Source organism: Terrapene carolina, unplaced genomic scaffold (assembly GCF_002925995.2).
Source record: "Terrapene carolina triunguis isolate 2854851 unplaced genomic scaffold, T_m_triunguis-2.0 Scaffold58, whole genome shotgun sequence".
Classification (NCBI taxonomy): Eukaryota; Metazoa; Chordata; order Testudines; family Emydidae; genus Terrapene; species Terrapene triunguis.
In genome coordinates, this window is record NW_020664409.1 from 74,564,988 (window position 1) to 74,584,241 (window position 19,254).

The window sequence follows — 19,254 nt, forward strand, 5'->3', positions numbered from 1 at the left end:
GGGGGGGCTCCAGGGGCAATGGGACTCTGCAGGGGCTTCCAGGTGAAAGTGGTTGGGGCTCAACGAGAGGTCTGGGTACAGCTAATTGGGGGGTCAGTGGCTTGGGGGTCTGGATGTGGTGGCTCAGGGTGGTGGGGCTTGTCAGGGTAGGGGTTTGAGTGCCGGAAGCTCAGTGGGAGGTGGTCTGGGTGCAGGGGTTGAGGTTTGGATATGGAGGGTTAGGGGGGTTCTGGATGTACAGAGTGTGGCTTGGTGGGGGAGTCTGGGTAGAGGAGATCCAGATGCATGGGGGTTGGGCAGATGGGGGAGCAGCTCCCCATACAGTGACCCCTGCCCCAGCAGCTGAGGAGCAATGGGGGCAAGAAGCAGGGGAGGATGCTGAGCTTCCTGCAGCTGGGTGAGTTTTCTAGGGGTGGGTCTGACACAGCCCCAGACACTTCTTGCAGGGGAAGAGGAAGTCCCATCCTCTCCTGCCTCCAGCCCAGGGGGGACTAGCCGCTGATCCTGGCTCAGGGTAGGATCTGCTGGCTGGAGTGTCCCCAGCCCTGCAGTAATTTACCTCTCCACCAGCTGCTCCGGGTGCCTGAAACGATGCAGCTGTGCAGCTAAGGAGTGGTGTGTGACTGCTCTTGCAGCTTCCCTTTGGCTTCCTTGTCAGAAAGTCATTTTTCTGCAGGGAAGCAAAAATCTGCAGGGGACATGAATTCTGTGCCTGCACAGTGGCGCAAAATTCCCCCAAGAGTAACTTAGTATAACCTTCCAGTTACATGAATGAAAGTCAACTGCATACAGCAAAGTGTCACAGCACTGCTAGTCTAAGTGTGACACATTTAAGACACTTAAAAGGAAAGAAAGTTCTATGGTAATCAGATATTTTAGTCATACCTAGGTATGAAGTTTTTAAAGAGTTATTTACTTTACAACTGGAATCTCTCACATTACATTGGAGTTCTCCTTTAAACAATTTCCCCCCCTCCCAATGTCCCCAGCCCATTTTAAGAATAAAATCTTTGGTGCAGAATAGCATTCTGCAAAATTAAAGGGGCTTATCAAAAAAAAAAAAATCAAGATATGCTCATGTTATCTGGAGATTTTTACAAAATACAACATTAGGCCTTGTTTGGAAGATGGCATTTTCTAACTGCACAGCAGTAAAGATTCCATGTTTATAATTGCCGTTAAGGATACTCAAGCTTCTAAGTAGTGTGTTGTAAATGAAACTTCCATTTATAAAAGATACAAAATTGTATTACATTGACCAAAGTAAAATACTGTTCATTAAATGCATCCTGTAAGATACAAGTGCAAATTTTAAGTATCTCACAAACACTTATATACTTGCTCAACTTTACGCATGTGAGTATTCTATAGATTTCACTGGGACTGTGCACATGTATGAAATTAAGCACATGGAAGTCTTTTCAGGATCAAGGCTTAGTAAGCTGTCTTTTGTCCAATAAGAATTCATTGTTTTCATTTAATAGGACATAGCCAAACTTGTATACAAGGACTGTATTCACATAATGTAAGAAAAACATTTAAAGATGAAAACAGATAAATTGCCCATATTAAAAATAAATAAATAAATGAATATACACATACCTCTTCATATTTCACCCATTGTTCTTCAGGAAGAATTTGTTGTTTCATACTCAAATCGAGGGCTCTCTTGATGCGAAATAGTCGTTCATTATAAGCATTTTCTGGAAGCCTCTTCAGTGCTGCTTTTACATCATCATTTTCATATAGGGTATCATCTCGCATTAATCCTGTAATAGTAACATTTTTCAATATCATTGAGTTGCCAGTCCTAGTGTTAATAGCTGTCAAAATCTTAGTTTTAGTTAATATTTAATGGAAATCATTTTTCTACAAAGCAGGTTATTAAACACTGACGTGTGTGTGTGTGTGTGTGTGTGTGTGTGTGTGTGTGTGTGTGTGTGTGTGTGTGTGTATATACACACACAAATTGCAATTGTGTTTTCTTTTCACATGAATGAACAGGAAGAAGAAAAAATTAGCCCAATGAAGAAAATCACTGAAGTCCATTAGTATGTAGTGTCTTTCCCTCTACAGTGACCTTGTGTCTTCCTACTTAGTAATTTAACTTATCTTTTAAAGACCTGCTGTTCCTGAGCTATGCTGTATTAAAGATTTTTCATTTACTAAATAGGAAGCCACAAGGTCACTGTAGAGGGAAAGACACTACACACACAGATCACAACAAAAAAGCAGCATTTCATGTTGATTCAATTATTCCCTTCAGAGTGCAAACTTGGAGTTTGTAAGATCTCATCCCATAAGGGGTCACAGTACCCAATATTTCTAGGTTGATGCATTATGAAAGAGAGCAGAGGATGCTTCTGCAAGCAGCATGGCAAGCCGATCAGTTTTAATAAGGAGAAGACTGACCAAAAGAATCAAGCAGAAATATCCCCTCCTCCAAAAACCATCAATCCTTGACAGTCTCAATACTGTGAGCACAACGATCCCTTGCTGCTACACAGAAAATAAATGAGGCAAGACAAAGTTGTTCACTTTCAAGGCAAGAAGTACTGTATCTATACTCTATAAATGACTACAGTTTTAATCCTAATTGAGATAGTTCCTCAAGGTAACATTTACCTACTGCATCCAAGAAGACTGGGTATTTCTTGTCTGCTTCAGTAATGTTACAGCAGTGTATAAATCAGTACAGTTTATTAAACTACTAAACAGGGTCTATATAGTTTAATAGATTGCTAATGAGATATAGGGTCTCTTCTATAGCTTATCAGTTCAAAATGAACCCAAGTATCATTGCCATCTGATGGGTGTTTGGTGACCAATATGAAATGAGATATCCCACTCCAGTTCCTAGTGGACATACGTCCACCATTAAAAAATACCAGCAAAACTAGTAGGAATATCTTAACAGTTTCAGCAGAAGTGATGAACAGGCCTAAAAACTCTGAACAAACATCTCACTCCTAGAGGGAAAACAGCAACGGTACATGAGAGAGCTTGTACAGCCATTCTGTCTTTTCTGTGGATAAATGGACAACTTACCGTAACTTTCACAATTAAACTGACTCAATGTCAAACAGAAGGCCATTAACTTGTGACTATGCAGATTCCCTTTTATCAGTGAATAAACATAACCAGCCATTCAGAAACTAGATTAGTTGGTACACAGTTCATATGGACTAATGCTGAACAAATGTAAGGAAATGCTATCAAAGGCAAGGTCCTGATTTTATGGATGAAAGAAATGTTGTAAAGCTGTTTCCTCATAAGCACTGGAGAAGCACATCATCATCTGCATAACATTTTCTTTCAACTTCCTTTCCTATTTCTACAGTTCATAACACCATAACTACATACTCCAAGTGAGTTGTGGTTAATTCTTAAGAGCATGTTTCCACTTTCTGTTGCCTTGTTTTTTGGGGAATCTTATTGTGGTCAGATCTAAGTCTCATGGATAAACTCTTGGTGATCTCAATCATCAACAGGACTCAGATCAGAGCCTTCAAGAGGTGAACTTTACAGTAAGATCTGAAAATAATGACGATTGGACTCTTGATATCCTTTGGGACAGGGTTCCAGATCATTGGGGCTATTTTCGTGAAACTTCTTGCTCCAGCACCCTTCAGTTTATACTTGGGCTCTTAGTTGTAGAGAAGCAAGTTATAGCAGCTACCATAATACATTGCAGAAGAGGCAGATTGTTCATCATTAGTTAGCAAGTATCAGTACTCAAGCTATTAAACATTTTCACAACTGCAATAGGAGGGTGTGGCTAACTTTGATATGCAAGATGGGCTTTAAATTGAATACAAATACATTAGTTTTGAAATTAACTTTAAAAATCTAGAACGGTTCTTTACACAGGCAATGGATGCACACAAATGTTCGCTGTTTTCAACTCTTAAAAAATTAAGACACCTACCAAGTTTGTTGAATCCAGCTGCGTTGTAATACCATTTGCGAAAGCCTTCTAACAGTCGACCACTTGCTGAAACTGAAAGTGATCTCTATTAGTTCAGGAGTAAGACAAAACTTAACACAAGCAGCACTAGTTAAAATATCTCTGAAGACTTATATGCCAGCTTTCAACGTACACCATTTGTCTAGCTACTACTGAGACACACAAGCTCGTGAACATTATAGCATAACTAAAACTGACAATTAGACATCATTTTAGAGCACTGATATCAAGAAATTTAGTTGAGTTTTTACAAGCCACTTTAAGATCACAAACTAAGATTTCTATGTTAAAGAGAACCTAGACCAGTTTAAGTGATGTTTAGTAGAGAACAAAATAAATTATTTTCAGTGTTTAATAAAATTGGGCACCCATTGCTCCCCATGAGCCCAAAAGTATATTAAACTGCAGAATGGAAATTGACAGCCTCAGATTTCACTGGGAAAGGGAACAACAGATAAATATTAACTTAAGTTTTGCTTAACAGAGTTTGGGGGAGGGGAGGATTTTTGCACAGTTAACATTGCACAATACAAGAAGAAAATGATTAAGTGAGGCACAGGTGGAAAAATACTTGTACTGATCCAACAGCAAGCTTTTTTAGAACTCTATTTCTACACTGTTTGTTATAGCTTTTTATACTACCCTCATCACTGAGCACCTTCCAGTAGTGCATTAAGCATTTACTAACATCTGTCATGTTTGTTCTCATCCTCTTCTGAGAGGCGCGTACAGTGGAGCGTCTTATTTTGGTAGGCTTGGTTTTTTTTCCTTTTTGTTCCTAAGCCAGTAATCAAAAAGAACACTAACAGGGATCACAATAAGTAATATTATAGAATAGTTTTACATACTATACCTGTATCTCATTTACATACATTACTCCATCTCTCTGGCCTTGCTCAGTGAAAAGATTTTAGTGATTAAATGGACACCATCAACTTGAAATTTAGTCAGTTACACAAAAGGAATTAAAAAGAGGTTCAGGTACTACATCACCCCTGACACTGCAAATGTTTGTGATTTTACAATCACACTTGCACATTATTCCTAGAAGAATCCTAAATATAGCATGGCAATAGAGAGGTTTCCAAGGAAGTTAATTTTGTGTGGGATAGACAAAAAAGGAGAGAAAAAATGCTGATGAGTGCCTTAAAATACATGAAACATATGTTGCAGAGAGTATGAATGAGCAGTTTTGAAGAAACCATGAATAATAGAAAGATAGCAGGTGTACTATGGCAGGTAACCAGATGAGTTCACCAGCAGAGGAAGACAGAGCAATAAGGTGATTTCCCCCCACTCACACACACTCTCCCAAGTTTAACTTCAGGTACTCTACAAGGAAGAACCCACAATGGAAGGAAAACAATGTGTCATCAACTCCACTGCTAACTGTTTCTCTTCCTGTACTCATAAGTCCTGGCCAGACAGGAATCCGGACCCTGGAGGCTTCTACCCAGGTCCTGCTCTTGATTTGCTGAGAATGCAGCCTGCATATCCCCGCTAACAAAAGCCAGGCAGGGAAATCCAGCGTGAGGTGTGTCTGTTGGTGGACTTTCTCACAAAGCATGACACACCCAAGAGGAGGTGATTTGTCTGTGTAGCATCTGGGAGCACAAGGACATCAACAGGATGCTCATGAACACATCAAGAATGGAGGATGCTAGCTGACTGGAGAAGATTCCAGCCCTACCAAAGGAGGAAGGGGAACTGGCTGCTGGCCACATCATGCAGTAGACAGTGCTCAACTCCCCACTTGCGTCCCCTGTCAATCAAGGTCAAGAACCAGTATGCTGTACTGGCAACATGACAAGAGGAGCAGATACCAATGACTGAAGGAAAGGAGCCACCTGCCCCCAAGGCTGGAAGGCTCACAGCCACCACACCCAAAAGAAGGAGACAAAAGGTGGTCGTGATTGGGGACTCATTTCGGAAGGGGATGGAGGCATCCATCTACTGACATGACTCAACATCCCAGAAGGAGCACTGCTTGTCTGTAGCCCACATCTCAGATGCTATGGAAAGGTTGCCAAGGTTCATCCGTCCTTCTGATCACTACCTCATGCTTCTCATTCACATGGGTACTACTGATACCACAGGTATGACCCTGAAAATATCAGCACTGACTACTGGGCTCTGGGAGCAAAGGTGAAGGAGTCAGAGCTGCAGATTGAGGGTAAAGGGCACAGTCAGGGACATGTGTATGTTGGAGATGAATGCATGGCTGTGTAATGTTGACAAGAGGGCTTTGGCTTCCTCGACCATGGGATGTTGTTCAGGAAAGGAGGACTGGTAGGAAGAGATAAGGTTCACCTGACCAAGAAGGGGAAGAGCATTTGTGTGCACTGACTTGCCAACCTAATGAGGAGGGGTTTAAACTAGGTTCAAAGGGGACCCATGACAGAAGCCCACAGGTAGGTACAAAAAAGAATCCTACCAGAAGTGGAAACAGACAAATTTCTAAAAAATGCGTACAAAAGAATAGCACAACAAAATGAGAAAGGCTAAGGCACAAAATGAGTTACAGCTAGCAAGGGACATGAAAGGCAATAAGAAGAGGCTGCTAATATATTTACAGAACAAGAGAAAGTCAGGAAAGTGTGGGTCCACTACTTAGTAGGGAAGGAGGGCTAATAACAGATGACATCCGGAAGGCTGAGGTGTTGAATGCCTATTTTGCTTCACTCCTCACTAGGAAATCATTACCAGATGCTTAACACGATTAGTATTAACAAGAAGGAAGGAACACACACCAGATTAAAAAAAAAAAACAGAACAAGTTAAAGAATATTTAAATAAGTTAGATATAATCAAGTCAGCAGCACCTGACAAAATTCACCCTGAAGTACTTCAGGAACTAGCTGAAACAACCTAAGAATATTCAAGAACCCTGGAGAACAGATTAGGTTCCAGAGGACTGGAGAAGGGCAAACATTACCTATCTTTAAAAGGGGAACAAAGGGAACCCAAGGAATTCTAGACCAGTCAGCTTAAATTTGATACAGTATCTGAAAAGATAAAAGTTAACAATCCATCTGTAAGCATCAAGATAATAGGGTTATTAGTAATAATCATGATCAAAACATGCCAAACCAAACTGCCGTATATACTCGTTCATTAGCTCATTCGTTTATAAGCTGACCCCCCAAGATGGTAAGGTAAAAATAGCAAAAGCTGTATGACCCTTTCATAAGCCGACCCTGTATTTCAGGGGTTGGCAAACTTTGGCTCCTGGCCGTCAGGGTAAGCCACTGGCGGGTTGGGACATTTTGTTTACCTGGAGTGTCTGCAGGCATGGAGCCCCTCAGCTCCCTGTGGCTGCGGTTCGCTGTTCCCAGCCAACGAGAGCTGCGGGAAGTGGTGCCACTTCCACAGCCACAGGGAGCTGAGGGGCTCCATGCCTGCAGACGCTTCAACTAAACAAAACGACAATGTATTAGATATTCAATTCAATGATTCCATAGAGTTTAAAATCATCAAATTTTCATGTAGACCCATTTATAAGCCAACCCCCGCTCTTTGATGCATCACTTTTTTACCAAAAATATTCAGCTTATGAACAAGTATATACGGTCATTTCCTCCTTTGATAGGATTACTGGCCTAGATGATGAGGGAGAAGCTATAGTTGTGATACATGTTGATTTTAGTAAGGCTTTTTTGACATATTGCCACATGACTTTTTATTAGCAAACTAGGGAAATGTGATTAGATGATACTACTATAAGGTGGGTGCACAACTGATTCAAAGATTGTACTCAAAATGGTTCACTGTCAAACTGGGAGAACATATCTAGTGGTCTTTTTCAGGGGTCACTCCAGGGTCTGATACTATTCAACATTTTCATTAATGTCTCGGATAATGGAGTTGACAGTATGCTTATAAAGTATTTAGATAATAGCAAGCTCGGAGGGGTTGGTAGCTCTCTAGAGGACAGGATTAGAATTCAAAGTGACTTTGACAAATAGGAGAATTGGTTTGAAATCAACCAAATGAAATTCCAGACAAGCACAAAATTCTACACTCAGGGAGGAATCAAATACACAACTATAAAATGGGGAATATCTGGTTTGGCAGTAGTACTGCTGAAAAAGACTGGGGATTATAATGGATCACATATTGAATACAAGTCAACAATGTGATTCAGCTGCAAAAAAGGCTAACATTCTGGGGTGTATTAACAGGAGTGTCATACGTAAGAAAAGGGAGGCAATTGTCTTGCTCTACTTGACACTAGTGAGGCCCCAGCAGGAGTACTGCATCCAGTTCTGGGCACCATGCATCAAAGAAAATGATGTAGATAAACTGGAGACAGTCCAGAAGATGGCACCAAAAATGATAAAAGATCTAGAAAATGTGATCTACAGTATAAGGAAAGGTTTAAATGGCTGAGCAGGGTTAGTCTTGAGAGAACGACAACAGGAGGGGGAAAAAGGGGACCCGATAGTCTTCAAATATGTTAAAGGCTTTTATAAAGAGACAGTGATCAATTGTTTTTCATGTCCACTGAAGATAGACGTAGTAATGGGCTTAATCCACAGCAAGGGAGATTTAGGTTAGATATTAGGAAAATCTTTCTAACTACCGGTATAAGGATAATTAAATTCTGGATAGGCTTCCAAAACAAGTTGTGAAACCACTGTCCCTGGAAGTTTTTAAGGACAGATTAGAGTTGACAAATACCTCTCTAGGATGGTCTAGGACTCTAGGTATACTTGGTCCAGCCTCAGTGCAGGGGATGGACTAGATGAGCTTACCAGGTCACTTCCAGCCCTACATTTCTGACTGTATATGAAAACACTGTACAAAACAGAAACTTATATGAGGAGGGGATGAACTAGGTGCATTAGGTCAGCCACCCAACAACAAGACTATTAAGCCACCTCACAAATACCTCTTAAAAAGCAAATTACCCAAACTTCACAAAGAAGCAAAACATTACAGAACTGAATTTACTTTGAGTCCCAATTCCCCAATCTAACTCCCCGCGCACACTGAATTCCCAGCTGGAGCCCCTTGTACCCACCCGTCTGGCTCCGCCTGCCCACACTGAACTGCCCCCGCAGAGCCGTTTGCTTCGGGTTGATGGGGCGAGGCGCAGAGAGAAAGGGACCTCTCCCCCCCCCTCTGGCACAACGGCGCACGGAGCCCGGCACTGCCATGTCCCCAGGCTCATCCGAGCCCAGAAGACCCGAAGGCCGGAAAAGACACGCAACTCGCGGAGGCCGCCGCCGACTCCTCACCTGGTGCCCTCACCGCCATCTTGACCTCAAAAAGAAGCGCAGGCTTCTGGGTAAACTACCTCTTCCCAGCGTCACGTGACCCGTACGGGCTCTTTTCCGTTTGCGCAATGCGCATGCGCTCCGTGCGGCACGTAACGTGACTTGTGCCCGCTGAGCGGAGGCGGGGCGAGGCGGGTAGAGGAGTTGGGGCTGCGTCCTGTGGCAGAGCGCAGAGCTCCCGGCTGGGCCTCGCCCCCAAGGAGGCAGGCGGGGGGGTTCCCCAGGGCTACTGCGATCCCACTGGCTCCCCGCTATGCACCGCGGCCCCCGCCCGGCGGCGCTGCTACCGCTAGCGCTTCCCCCGGCTGTGGGCGCGGCCCCGGCGGTGCCCGGCGGCTCGGCAGTGCCCAGCGCTGCCCCAACGAAGTGCAGCAGCAACAGCCCCTCCCCCCGCTGCTCCCGCTCGCGGGCCTGGGGGGCGCCGCCCTGGGCAAAGCGGAGGCGCGCGAGGAGGCAGCGCTGGGGAGGGTGACCCGGAGCCTTCGGCGCGGTTCCGCGCTCCCGCAAGGGGGGGGGCAGGCTGGAGCCACGCGCGCACCAGCGCAGGGCGCTGTACATATTCTCACCGGGTGCTGTATTGCAGCAGCAGCACTTAGGCGACCAGCCGCGGTCAGGACTAGGCACCACCCTAACAGAGCGAGAGCCGGTCCCTGCCCCAAAGAGCTTACAATTTAACTAGGCCAAACAGACTGAATTTGATTGATCTACTGTCAGGGCCAGATTAACTTTTAACTTTGTGGGCCTGGCCCCAAACATATTTGTGGGCCCCCATGGGGCAAGGTGCAGGGGGGCGGGATGGTCAGTCTCCAAAGGGAAGGGCAGGTTGGGGGCAATGAGGGACAGCGCGGCGGGAGCAGCTCTGCTCTGCGCAGCCCAGCAGGTGGGCTCTGTTTACAAACCTGCAGCTGCCAGACGCACACTGGCCTGCCCAGCCCTGTGCTGCCAGCACACCCCTTCCCCTTGAGGGTGGGCCCCCACCACACTACCCTTCTACCCAGTGCCCCCTCCCCCAGAGACCTCCACCACAGCGCTCTATGCCCAGCCCCCACCCCTCCCAGCGACCTCCCCTGCTGGCCTCCCACCACAGCTGCACAGCACCCTGCACACCACACTGCTCGCCCAGCGCTCACCGCCCATAGACCTCCCCACTGCCCACCACCTTCTTCACAGTCCCACCATCACAGCTGCTCAGCACCCCATATTCCTGAGGGGATTCTGCACCAAAAAATTAAAAATTCTGTGCACAATATTTTAAAATTCTGCAAATTTTATTTGTCAATAATTAAATGTGGAGGCTCCAACATGGCAGTGGGGAGCACAGGCCACTGGTTGCATGGAGGTGAGGGATTACCCTGCAGCCTCTCCCCACCCCAGGACAGGGACTCGGCAGTGAGGCTGCACTCGACCCTGACACAGTGCAAGGGCCAGGCCTGCCCAAGAAATACCGTAGAGCCCTGTCCCCCTGTGCGTGGCGCACCATGTGTGGGTAAGCAGGCTCAGCCCGGCAGCAGGATCCAAGTGCAGAGGGACTTAGTGTGGAGGAGCCAGATGGGGGTAAGAGAGTTCTCTGTGGGGCAATCTGGGTGCACAGAAGCTCATTGGGGGATTCCAGGTGCAGGGGTAATGGGACTCTGCAGGGGATCCAGCTGAAGGTGTTTGGGGCTCAGCAGAGGGGGTCTAGGTGCAGAGGAGGTGGGGTTTGACCCTGCCAGCAGGTAGGGGATCTTGGGGGACAACTACTGCACCGGTGGGGTGTAAAATAAACTTTATTAAGAAAATGCAAAAACAGGGAAAATTTAATAGTGAGGGGTATGGGGTTTGTTAAGGTAGACAATTGGGGAGGGGTTTCTTTTAGTAAATAGGATAGGGGGTTTCAATAGTGGGGTACAATACAGTGGGGTACAATACAGTTGGTAACCAATTAACACTGAAGTATAAATGTAACAGGTAGCTAACAATTTCTATGTAAAGAGTGTGTCACAGCAGCATATAACCAACTAACAGTATGGGTAAAATGTGTTAACTAACCAACAACTTTAGGTAAAAAATGTATCACAGTGGTGTAAATGTAAAATGTGAGGTGTGTTAGAGAGAAAAGGGGTAACCAATGGGGTTTTATGCTAGACTTCAGTAATACAATTGAGGTTTGGCAGCAGTGGGAGCGGGGTGAGCACGTGGGGGAAGGGATTAAAAGAGAGAGAGAGAGGAAGAAAGTGGCAGAGGAGTGAGGTTGGGGGATGGGGGAAGAGGAGCACGTGGTGGAGCAGAGGCCAAAGGCAGAGGGAGATTTAAACTCAGGGAGACACAGCGAGCAGACAGGCTGCAAGTTTAAACAGCAGAGAGAAAGAGAGAGAGAGCGCGAGAGCAGACAGGCTGCAAGTTTAAACAGCAGAGAGACAATTATACAGAACACAGCAAAATCTAATCTATGATTTAACTTAACCAAGACTACACAAATTAGCAAGTAACAAAACACAATGCAACAATTCTTTAAGCCTAACTTACAGAATACAATGCAAGCAATTTTCTAAACCTAATTTAACCACAGCTATGCAAAATGAAATTACAATTTATCTAGACTAAAGGCTAAATCTAACCTAATGGGTGCACCTTATACTAGGGGTAGTTCCAGAGGGCAGAGTGGTGTGTGCCCAGGATACAGCTTCAAGGGGTTAGCTTGGGTTTGCCTGCTGGGGAAAGAAAGCCAGCAGCCAGAACAAGGGGAGTGTGCAAGAGGTTTTTCCTTACCAATCCCCAAAGGAGCAGCAGGAACAGCAGTTTCAGCATCAGAGGACGCAGAGAGGACTCGATTCGCTTACAATAATCAGGAGATCTCCAGGCACAAATTCGTTGTTCGTGGGAGGGGAGTTTAAAATGGGGGTATGCTCAAAAACAAACGAGAGCGGGGAGAGGGCCCCCAAAGACCCCTAGCTGATCAGACCAGGTGGCAAAGCAAGGACCTTCTCCGGGGGTCTGATCAGAAAATGTCTGGTTTTAAGGGCAAACTCAGGCAGTTTCCCGCCAGTAACTTTGATTGGTTCCCCTTAATCCAGGGGAGGAGAGAAGGCAGGGAAACTGCAGGTAGGCACAGGACATGTCTGGGCAAGTTCTGAGCCACAGGTATGACTCATATGCTTAGTTATGTGGCCACTTTAGGTCTTGCATACCTGGGCAGAGCACCCTACACCGAGCCGGGTCCAAACAAAGAAGCTAGACAAAGGAGCGAAAAAGCCCCCACCTCCCTGAGCAGAGCAATGGCTCCTGTCAGTCTGCACAAGCCATTTCCATGAGCAGGGCCAGGCTGTGACTTTGGTCAGTTCCATGGCCGAGGGGGCGGCCACTCAGCGCAAACAGAAAGGAAGGGGGGAAAAGGAATCCAACAGGGGGACAGCTGTAACAGACAGGGTTCATTTGGGTAGGAATGCAGGTGGTTGGAGCTCAATGGGGAGGGTGTCTGGGGGGGCTCATTGGTGTGGTACAGATTCAGGGGAGGTGGGGCTAGTCAGGGTGAGGATTCGATGGGCCTGCTTAACAGGGGAGCCCCAGCTTCTGCCAAGGGGATGCCGCAGCTCAGCTCCATCTTCCCCCCTGACCCCGCTTCCCCCATCCCCTTCTCTTCCCCATCCCATGCCCCTTACCCACCGCTCCATCTCCTCCCCAGGCTTTGGGGGCAGGGGGGAACCACCCCCATAGCATGAGCCGGGCGGCAGGAAGTGGAGCGACCTGGCCCCAGCCCACTCTGCTCTGCTCCCCTGGCTCTAGGACTTTGGGGGTGGGGGGAACCGCCCCCTAGCACTCACCAGTGGGGGCGGGGCTGGGAAGAGTTGGGGCAGAGGCAGCTTTCCTGGCCGGCTCAGTTGGCTGGGGCCCCTTCTGACTCTGGGCCCGGTGCCATGGCGCCACTGGTGCCATGGTAAACCTGCTACTGTCTACTGCCAAAAACCCACAGAGTGAAGAATGGTGCAGTATGGACACACTGCAACAGCGAGGAGACCTTGTTAGCTTTGTGTCTTGCCCCCTCATGCGGGGGCGGGGGGGGGGACATGGCCAGCTGACCTTTTACTGGGCTTAAAACTCCCCTCCCCCCACGTTGTCAGTATTATTGAGGGGTTAAAGTCTCTCCAAAAATAGAGAGTGATCAAATATTTAATAGAGTCAGGTCATGGCAGCATGCTGGCTACACAAAAGTGGTGCTCCTGTATTTTGGACTCATTTGAATATTTCACTTGCTTAGCAAATACATGACAGTTCAAACAACTGAAACAATGTAGGAAGCCAGTCTGAAGGCCTAAGGTATAGCCCCTGGAATTCAATGGCAGACATTCTAGGTTCATAATCCTGTGATAGTTTTACCCCCTATGCAAGAACTGGTGAAATACTAGGGCTGGTGTTATGTGGATAGTTGAGATTATCATAATGGTCTCTTCTGCCCTTAAAAATACAGATTTTCCCCGACTTATGCAAGCATTATGCCTTGCGTAACTTGAATTTTGCGTAAATTGGAAATGTATCTCCAACCATTATGCAAAAAAAAAAAACCAACCTTTTATTTCTAGCTTACAGAACTTTTTCCGTAAATGCGGATTTACGTAAATCGGGTTTTGCGTAATCCAGGGAGCGTCTGTATATGAAAAACCTAATATATCTTTCTAAATTATACAAGAGACTACTCAAAGTGTAGATAATTCCACCATTGGTTCTTCTTATACTAGCCCCCAACACGATACACATTGACACACAAAAGTATTAGGATACAACTACTATGAATTAGTAGCTATTTTTTTAAATTACAACTTTATTTTGAAACATTGCACATATCAGAGGTATTGAGAATTTCTTCTGAACTGGAAAAGGTCACGAGCATTATTAATGGCTGACCAATTTACTTAAGCAGTTTAATTCACTGGCTAGGAATAGGAAGAACTTGAGAAAGCCACGATGGAACAAGTTTTAAAAGAAAAGCACACTAAATTAAAACAAACATCTTTTCCTATTTCTATGGAGACTCCCTACTTCAGTACTGATCCTAAAGTCTGGTCTACAGCAGAAAATTAGCTCAGTTTAATGACATCGGTTAGTGGCATAATTAAGCAGAACTAAGGTCACATCTACACTACAAAGTTAAGTCGACTTCATGTAAGTCAATCTTGCTTGTCCACACTACACTCATTGTGTGGGCGGAGTGCATCCTCACTAGCAGGGCTTGCATTGGCACACGGAGCACTGCACTGTGGGTAGCTATTCCACAGTGCATGTAGCCGAGTGGAATTTTGGGTTGGGCTTGCAATGCCTTATGGGACCAAAACATTGTTCCCTTGTTCCCTGCATGCTCTCCTGTCCTCCCTGTCCATGTCCAGGTTCATGGACAGTGTAATCCTCCATGTTCTGAGCTCCATCTTGTCACTCTCGCAGGCGCGCATTAACTCATTGAACATGTCCTCCCGAGTCTTCTTTTTCCGCCTTCTAATCTGGGAAAGTCTCTGTCCCGGTGTGGAGGATGTCCCGATGGACAAGGTTTCAGCTGCAAGGAATACAAAGCACAAGGGTAGCATTGACAGTGGATACATTGTTTCTGGTGCAAGGTTAATTTTTTTAATAAAAAACATCCACCCCTCAATACACTTCACTGCAAGCCACAACGTAATCACAACCACTGGCTATTGTAAGAGTCAGTGTGCTGCTCCAGCCATGGTGAGTAAGGCCACAAGGCATGGGCGAGAGGTCTTGTGCTGGTGCTTTTATGAACACATCCTTGGGATCACTGGTTGGAACTTGAGAAAAGCCCCCTTTTCCCTAGCAACCTGGGTGGTGCTTGAGGACAGACACCAGTGTAAAGCCCCCCAAATAGTTTGTTTTTTTAAAAAGTGGAACTGGGTCAGGGAGGAAGGGAGACAAACAGGAAGCCACCACTCCCTGCCTTTTTTTTTTTTTTCCAATGCTGCTTGCAATACATGGTGATCCCTTCCAACAACCATGGCATGTTTAGGAAAGCGTGGTTGTGTGACCCAGATTTCACCAAACAGGGGGCAGATTACTTGTTGAATTGTTTGTGGTTTAAGGGCTAGCATTCAAAACTTCCCCCATTTCCCCTGGGTGACCCTATGCGATATCACTCTCCTGAGGGTAACAGAGGCAGCAAGGGAGCAGATGCTGCATGCATCTGGGTGCAGACCTGGTCCTTATGCTGCAATGCTGTGTGCTGCAATTATGCCAGCAGAGTTAACAAGCATGCGGACAAGGGGGATCCAGTGGGTATAGTGTATTTAGATTTTCAGAAAGCCTTTGGCAAGGTCCCTCACCAAAGCTCTTAAGCAAAGTAAGCAGTCATGGTATAAGAGAGAAGGTTCTCTCATGGATTGGTAACTGGTTAAAAGATAGGAAAAAAAGGGTAGGAATAAATGGTCAGTTTTCAGAATGGAGAGAGGTTAATAGTGGTGTCCCCGGGGATCTGCAATGGGCCCAATCCTATTTATCATGTTCATAAATGATCTGGAAAAAGGGGTAAAAAGTGAGGTGGCAAAATTTGCAGATGATACAAAATTACTCATGATACTTAAGTCCCAGGCAGACTGCGAAGAGCTACAAAAGGATCTCTCAAAACTGGGTGACTGGGCAACAAAATGGCAGATGAAATTTAATGTTGATAAATGCAAAGTAATGCACATTGGAAAACATAATCCCAACTATATATATAAAATGATGGGGTCTAAATTAGCTGTTACCACTCAAGAAAGAAATCTTGGAGTCATTGTGGATAGTTCTCTGAAAACATCCACTCAACGTGCAGCAGCAGTCAAAAAAACGAACAGAATGTTGGGAATCATTAAGAAAGGCATAGATAATAAGACAGAAAATATCATGTTGCTTCCGTATAAATCCATAGTATGCCCACAGCTTGAATACTTTGTGTAGATGTGGTCGCCCCATCTCCAAAAAGATATATTGGACTTGGAAAAGATTCAGAAAAGGGCAACAAAAATGATTAGGGGTATGGAACGGCTGCCGTATGAGGAGAGATTAATAAGATTGGGACTTTTCAGCTTGGAAAAGAGACGACTAAGGGGGGATATGATAGAGGTCTATAAAATCATGAGTAGTATAGAGAAAATAAATAAGGAAGTGTTATTTACTCTCTCATAACACAATAACTAGGATGCACCAAATGAAATTAATAGGCAGCAGGTTTAAAACAAAAGGAAGTATTTTTTCACACAACGCACAGTCAACCTGTGGAATTTCTTGCCAGAGGATGTTGTGAAGGCAAGACTATAACAGGGTTCAAAAAAGAACTAGATAAATTCATGGAGGATAGGTCCATCAATGGCTATTAGCCAGGATGGCAGGGATGGTGTGCCTCGCCTCTGTTTGCCAGAAGCTGGGAGTGGGCGACAGGGGATGGATCACTTGATGATTACCTGTTCTTTTCATTCCCTCTGGGGGACCTGGCATTGACCATTGTTGGAAAACAGGATACTGGGCTAGATGGACATTTGGTCTGACCCAGTATGGCCGTGCTGATGTTCTTATGTTCTTAATACTGGTGTGGCACAGGAAAGTGTTCTACTATGGTGAATGAAATAAGTCAGCCCTTCCCAGAAACCTTCTGCAAAGGATTGCAGAGTACCTCCATGAAAGCTTCCTAGAGATCTCCATGGAGGATTCCCAGGTCATCCCCGTGCACATAAACTGTCTTCTTTGGAGAGCACCCTCGGTGTAGCTGGAGTGGCCACCGATACCCACTACACCTCCTTTTTTGTTCAGATTAAACAAACAAAAAATAATAGCATGTAATCCCTACAGTTTGATTGGAAATGTGCACTCACCAGAGGTGTCTTCCCTGGCCTCATGCTCCGCTGTCAACAGGTCCTGTGAAGGGATGGGCTCCAGGGTTAAAAACAGTTTTTGGCTGTAAGGGAGAATGGATCCTCCACTTGCCTGCCTCACGTTCTCTTCTCTTCCTCCTCCTCTTCAACAAAGTTCTCCTCGTTGTTGCTCGAGGTTGCCTGGGGCTCCTGGGAGGTATCCACAGAGCATTTAGGCGTAGTGGTGGGGTTGCCACTGAGAATTGCATGCAGCTTCTCATAAAAGCGGCATGTCTGTGGGGTGGAACCAGAACAACTGTTCGCCTCCCTTATCTTGTGGTATGCTTGCCGAAGCTCCTTTATTTTCATGGGGCACTACTGCGTGTCCCTGGTGTAGCCCTTCTCCCCAATATCCCACGCAATCTTGGCATAGATGTCAGCATTTCTTCTGCTGGATCGGAGCTCTGCCTGCACAGAGTCTTCTCTCCACATAGCAATAAGATCCACCACTTCCTGCGTACTCCATGCTGTAGTTTGTTTGCGGCCTTGAGTCTCCATGAACAGCTGTGCTGGCAAGCTCTCCATGCAGATCAAACAGGAAATGAAAATTCAAAAGTTCCCGGGGCTTTAACAGGGGAGCGGCTGTTTCCTGCATACCTGGCTGATGTGCAATGGAGTTGAAATTGTTCTCCAGCGTGGTCACAGCAGAGGCCTGTGAGACCTGAATGCCAATTCATTTGAATTACACAGTGCGATGTCTACACTATCCCCATGTCGACCCCTGGTTGTCAAATCAAGTGCTACGCCTCTTGCAGAGGTGGAGTACAGAAGTCGACTTTACAGGCCACTTAGGTTGGTGGAAAGAACTCGGTAGTGTAGACACATACATTATTAGATCTACTTAATGCGGCTTATGTCGACCTAAGTTTGTAGTGTAGACCAAGCCTAAGTCCCCAAGAAGACAGCAATAGGTCGGTGGAAGAATTCTGTCAACCTAGCTACTGCCTCTTGGGGGAGGTAGATTACCTACACCGGTAGGAGAATCCCTCCTGTTGGCATAGGTAGTGTCTACACTGAAGTGCTGCAGTGGCACAACTATGCCCCTGTAACATTTTAAGTGTAGAGATGCCCTAGGGAATACATATTAGCTTTACCAGCACAGCAAAAGATTTATCCTTTCCCCTCCTTACCAAGGATACTGACACCATATTGTTTCCAGAGCCCTGGGAGTCTGAAGAAGCCCACCCAGCTCAGGACTCCAGCTCCCTTCCCTAATTCCTCCCTCCCCATCTCCCACAAGTAATCAGAATTGGGGTCTTCCCTGTCCCAACAAGGTCTCAGGCACTGCAGACAGGGTTCCAGGGCTGAGGGCCTTCCTCTTCACATTGGCACCCATGGAATGTATAGAAAAGTAGACTTAAGGCAACCCCAGCAACTATAACCGTCATTTTAGTCGAACCCACCCTCTTATGCATGCTCCATTTAAAAAGGGTAGGTACTTGCTAGACCCCAGGCTCAGTCTATTCTGCAATTCCACAGCAGAATCCACTCCACCCTGCAGAATTGTGCTCCAGAATCCATTTTGATTTATTTTAAATCAATGGCGATTGCTCTCATGATTGTGATTGTGACACTGAGCCAGAAAGGGTTAAGCAACTTACAGACAAAATTACTGAAATTCTACTTTTTAAAGATGTAAATGATAATTCGGTCTATTCCTTATAAATAGCTAGCAAAGTAATGTTAAATAGACTGGTGCTTTGAAATGTAGACTTGTATTGTTAAAGAATTGGAAGAAGATAGTGAGTGTAGTAGTCTATGTTTACCTATATCTTATTAGAGATTAACAGTGTCACCAGATGGTTCCTGTCCGTCACTATGTTCTAATGAGGCAAAGATTAAAGGGGAATATTAACATTTAAATGAACTGTGAATGTGGTAATATTGTCTTTATTTCTCTTTGAATTATGTAATAAACTACCTGTAAATGGCAGAAGATGGAGCTTTTTTTTTTTTTTTTTTTTTACTGGTGATGCTTAGGAAATAGGCCTACTTCAAAGCCACAATGCTTCACCTATTATTTGCCTGCTGTCAAGAAGCTGCCAGAAAACTATAAAAAGAACTCTGGAGCCCTGATCCTGTTATCTCCGATCTGCTTAGGCTTCATCAGGGAAAGTTTGAGTCGCAAGACTTTAGTCCCCAGCTA

General features: G+C 45.3%; 1 protein-coding gene across 2 annotated transcripts in view; it reads right to left on the reverse strand.

Annotated features, from left to right (window-relative positions):
- LOC112109954 (cytochrome b-c1 complex subunit 7) overlaps positions 1-9,306 on the reverse strand; it is a 16,238-nt gene extending 6,932 nt beyond the window's left edge. The window contains exons 1-3 of one of the 2 annotated variants that reach the window (XM_026663212.1): positions 9,208-9,306; positions 3,929-4,000; positions 1,603-1,769 (exon numbers count right to left, since the gene is read on the reverse strand). In XM_026663212.1, the coding sequence (XP_026518997.1) occupies positions 1,603-1,769; positions 3,929-4,000; positions 9,208-9,226 (258 nt within the window). In that variant the 5' untranslated portion in view covers positions 9,227-9,306. Of the gene's footprint in view, positions 1-1,602; positions 1,770-3,928; positions 4,001-8,647; positions 8,765-9,207 lie in introns of those variants that run through there. The other variant, XM_026663219.1, reaches the window with a different exon arrangement.
- Positions 9,307-19,254: the final 9,948 nt, after the last annotated feature.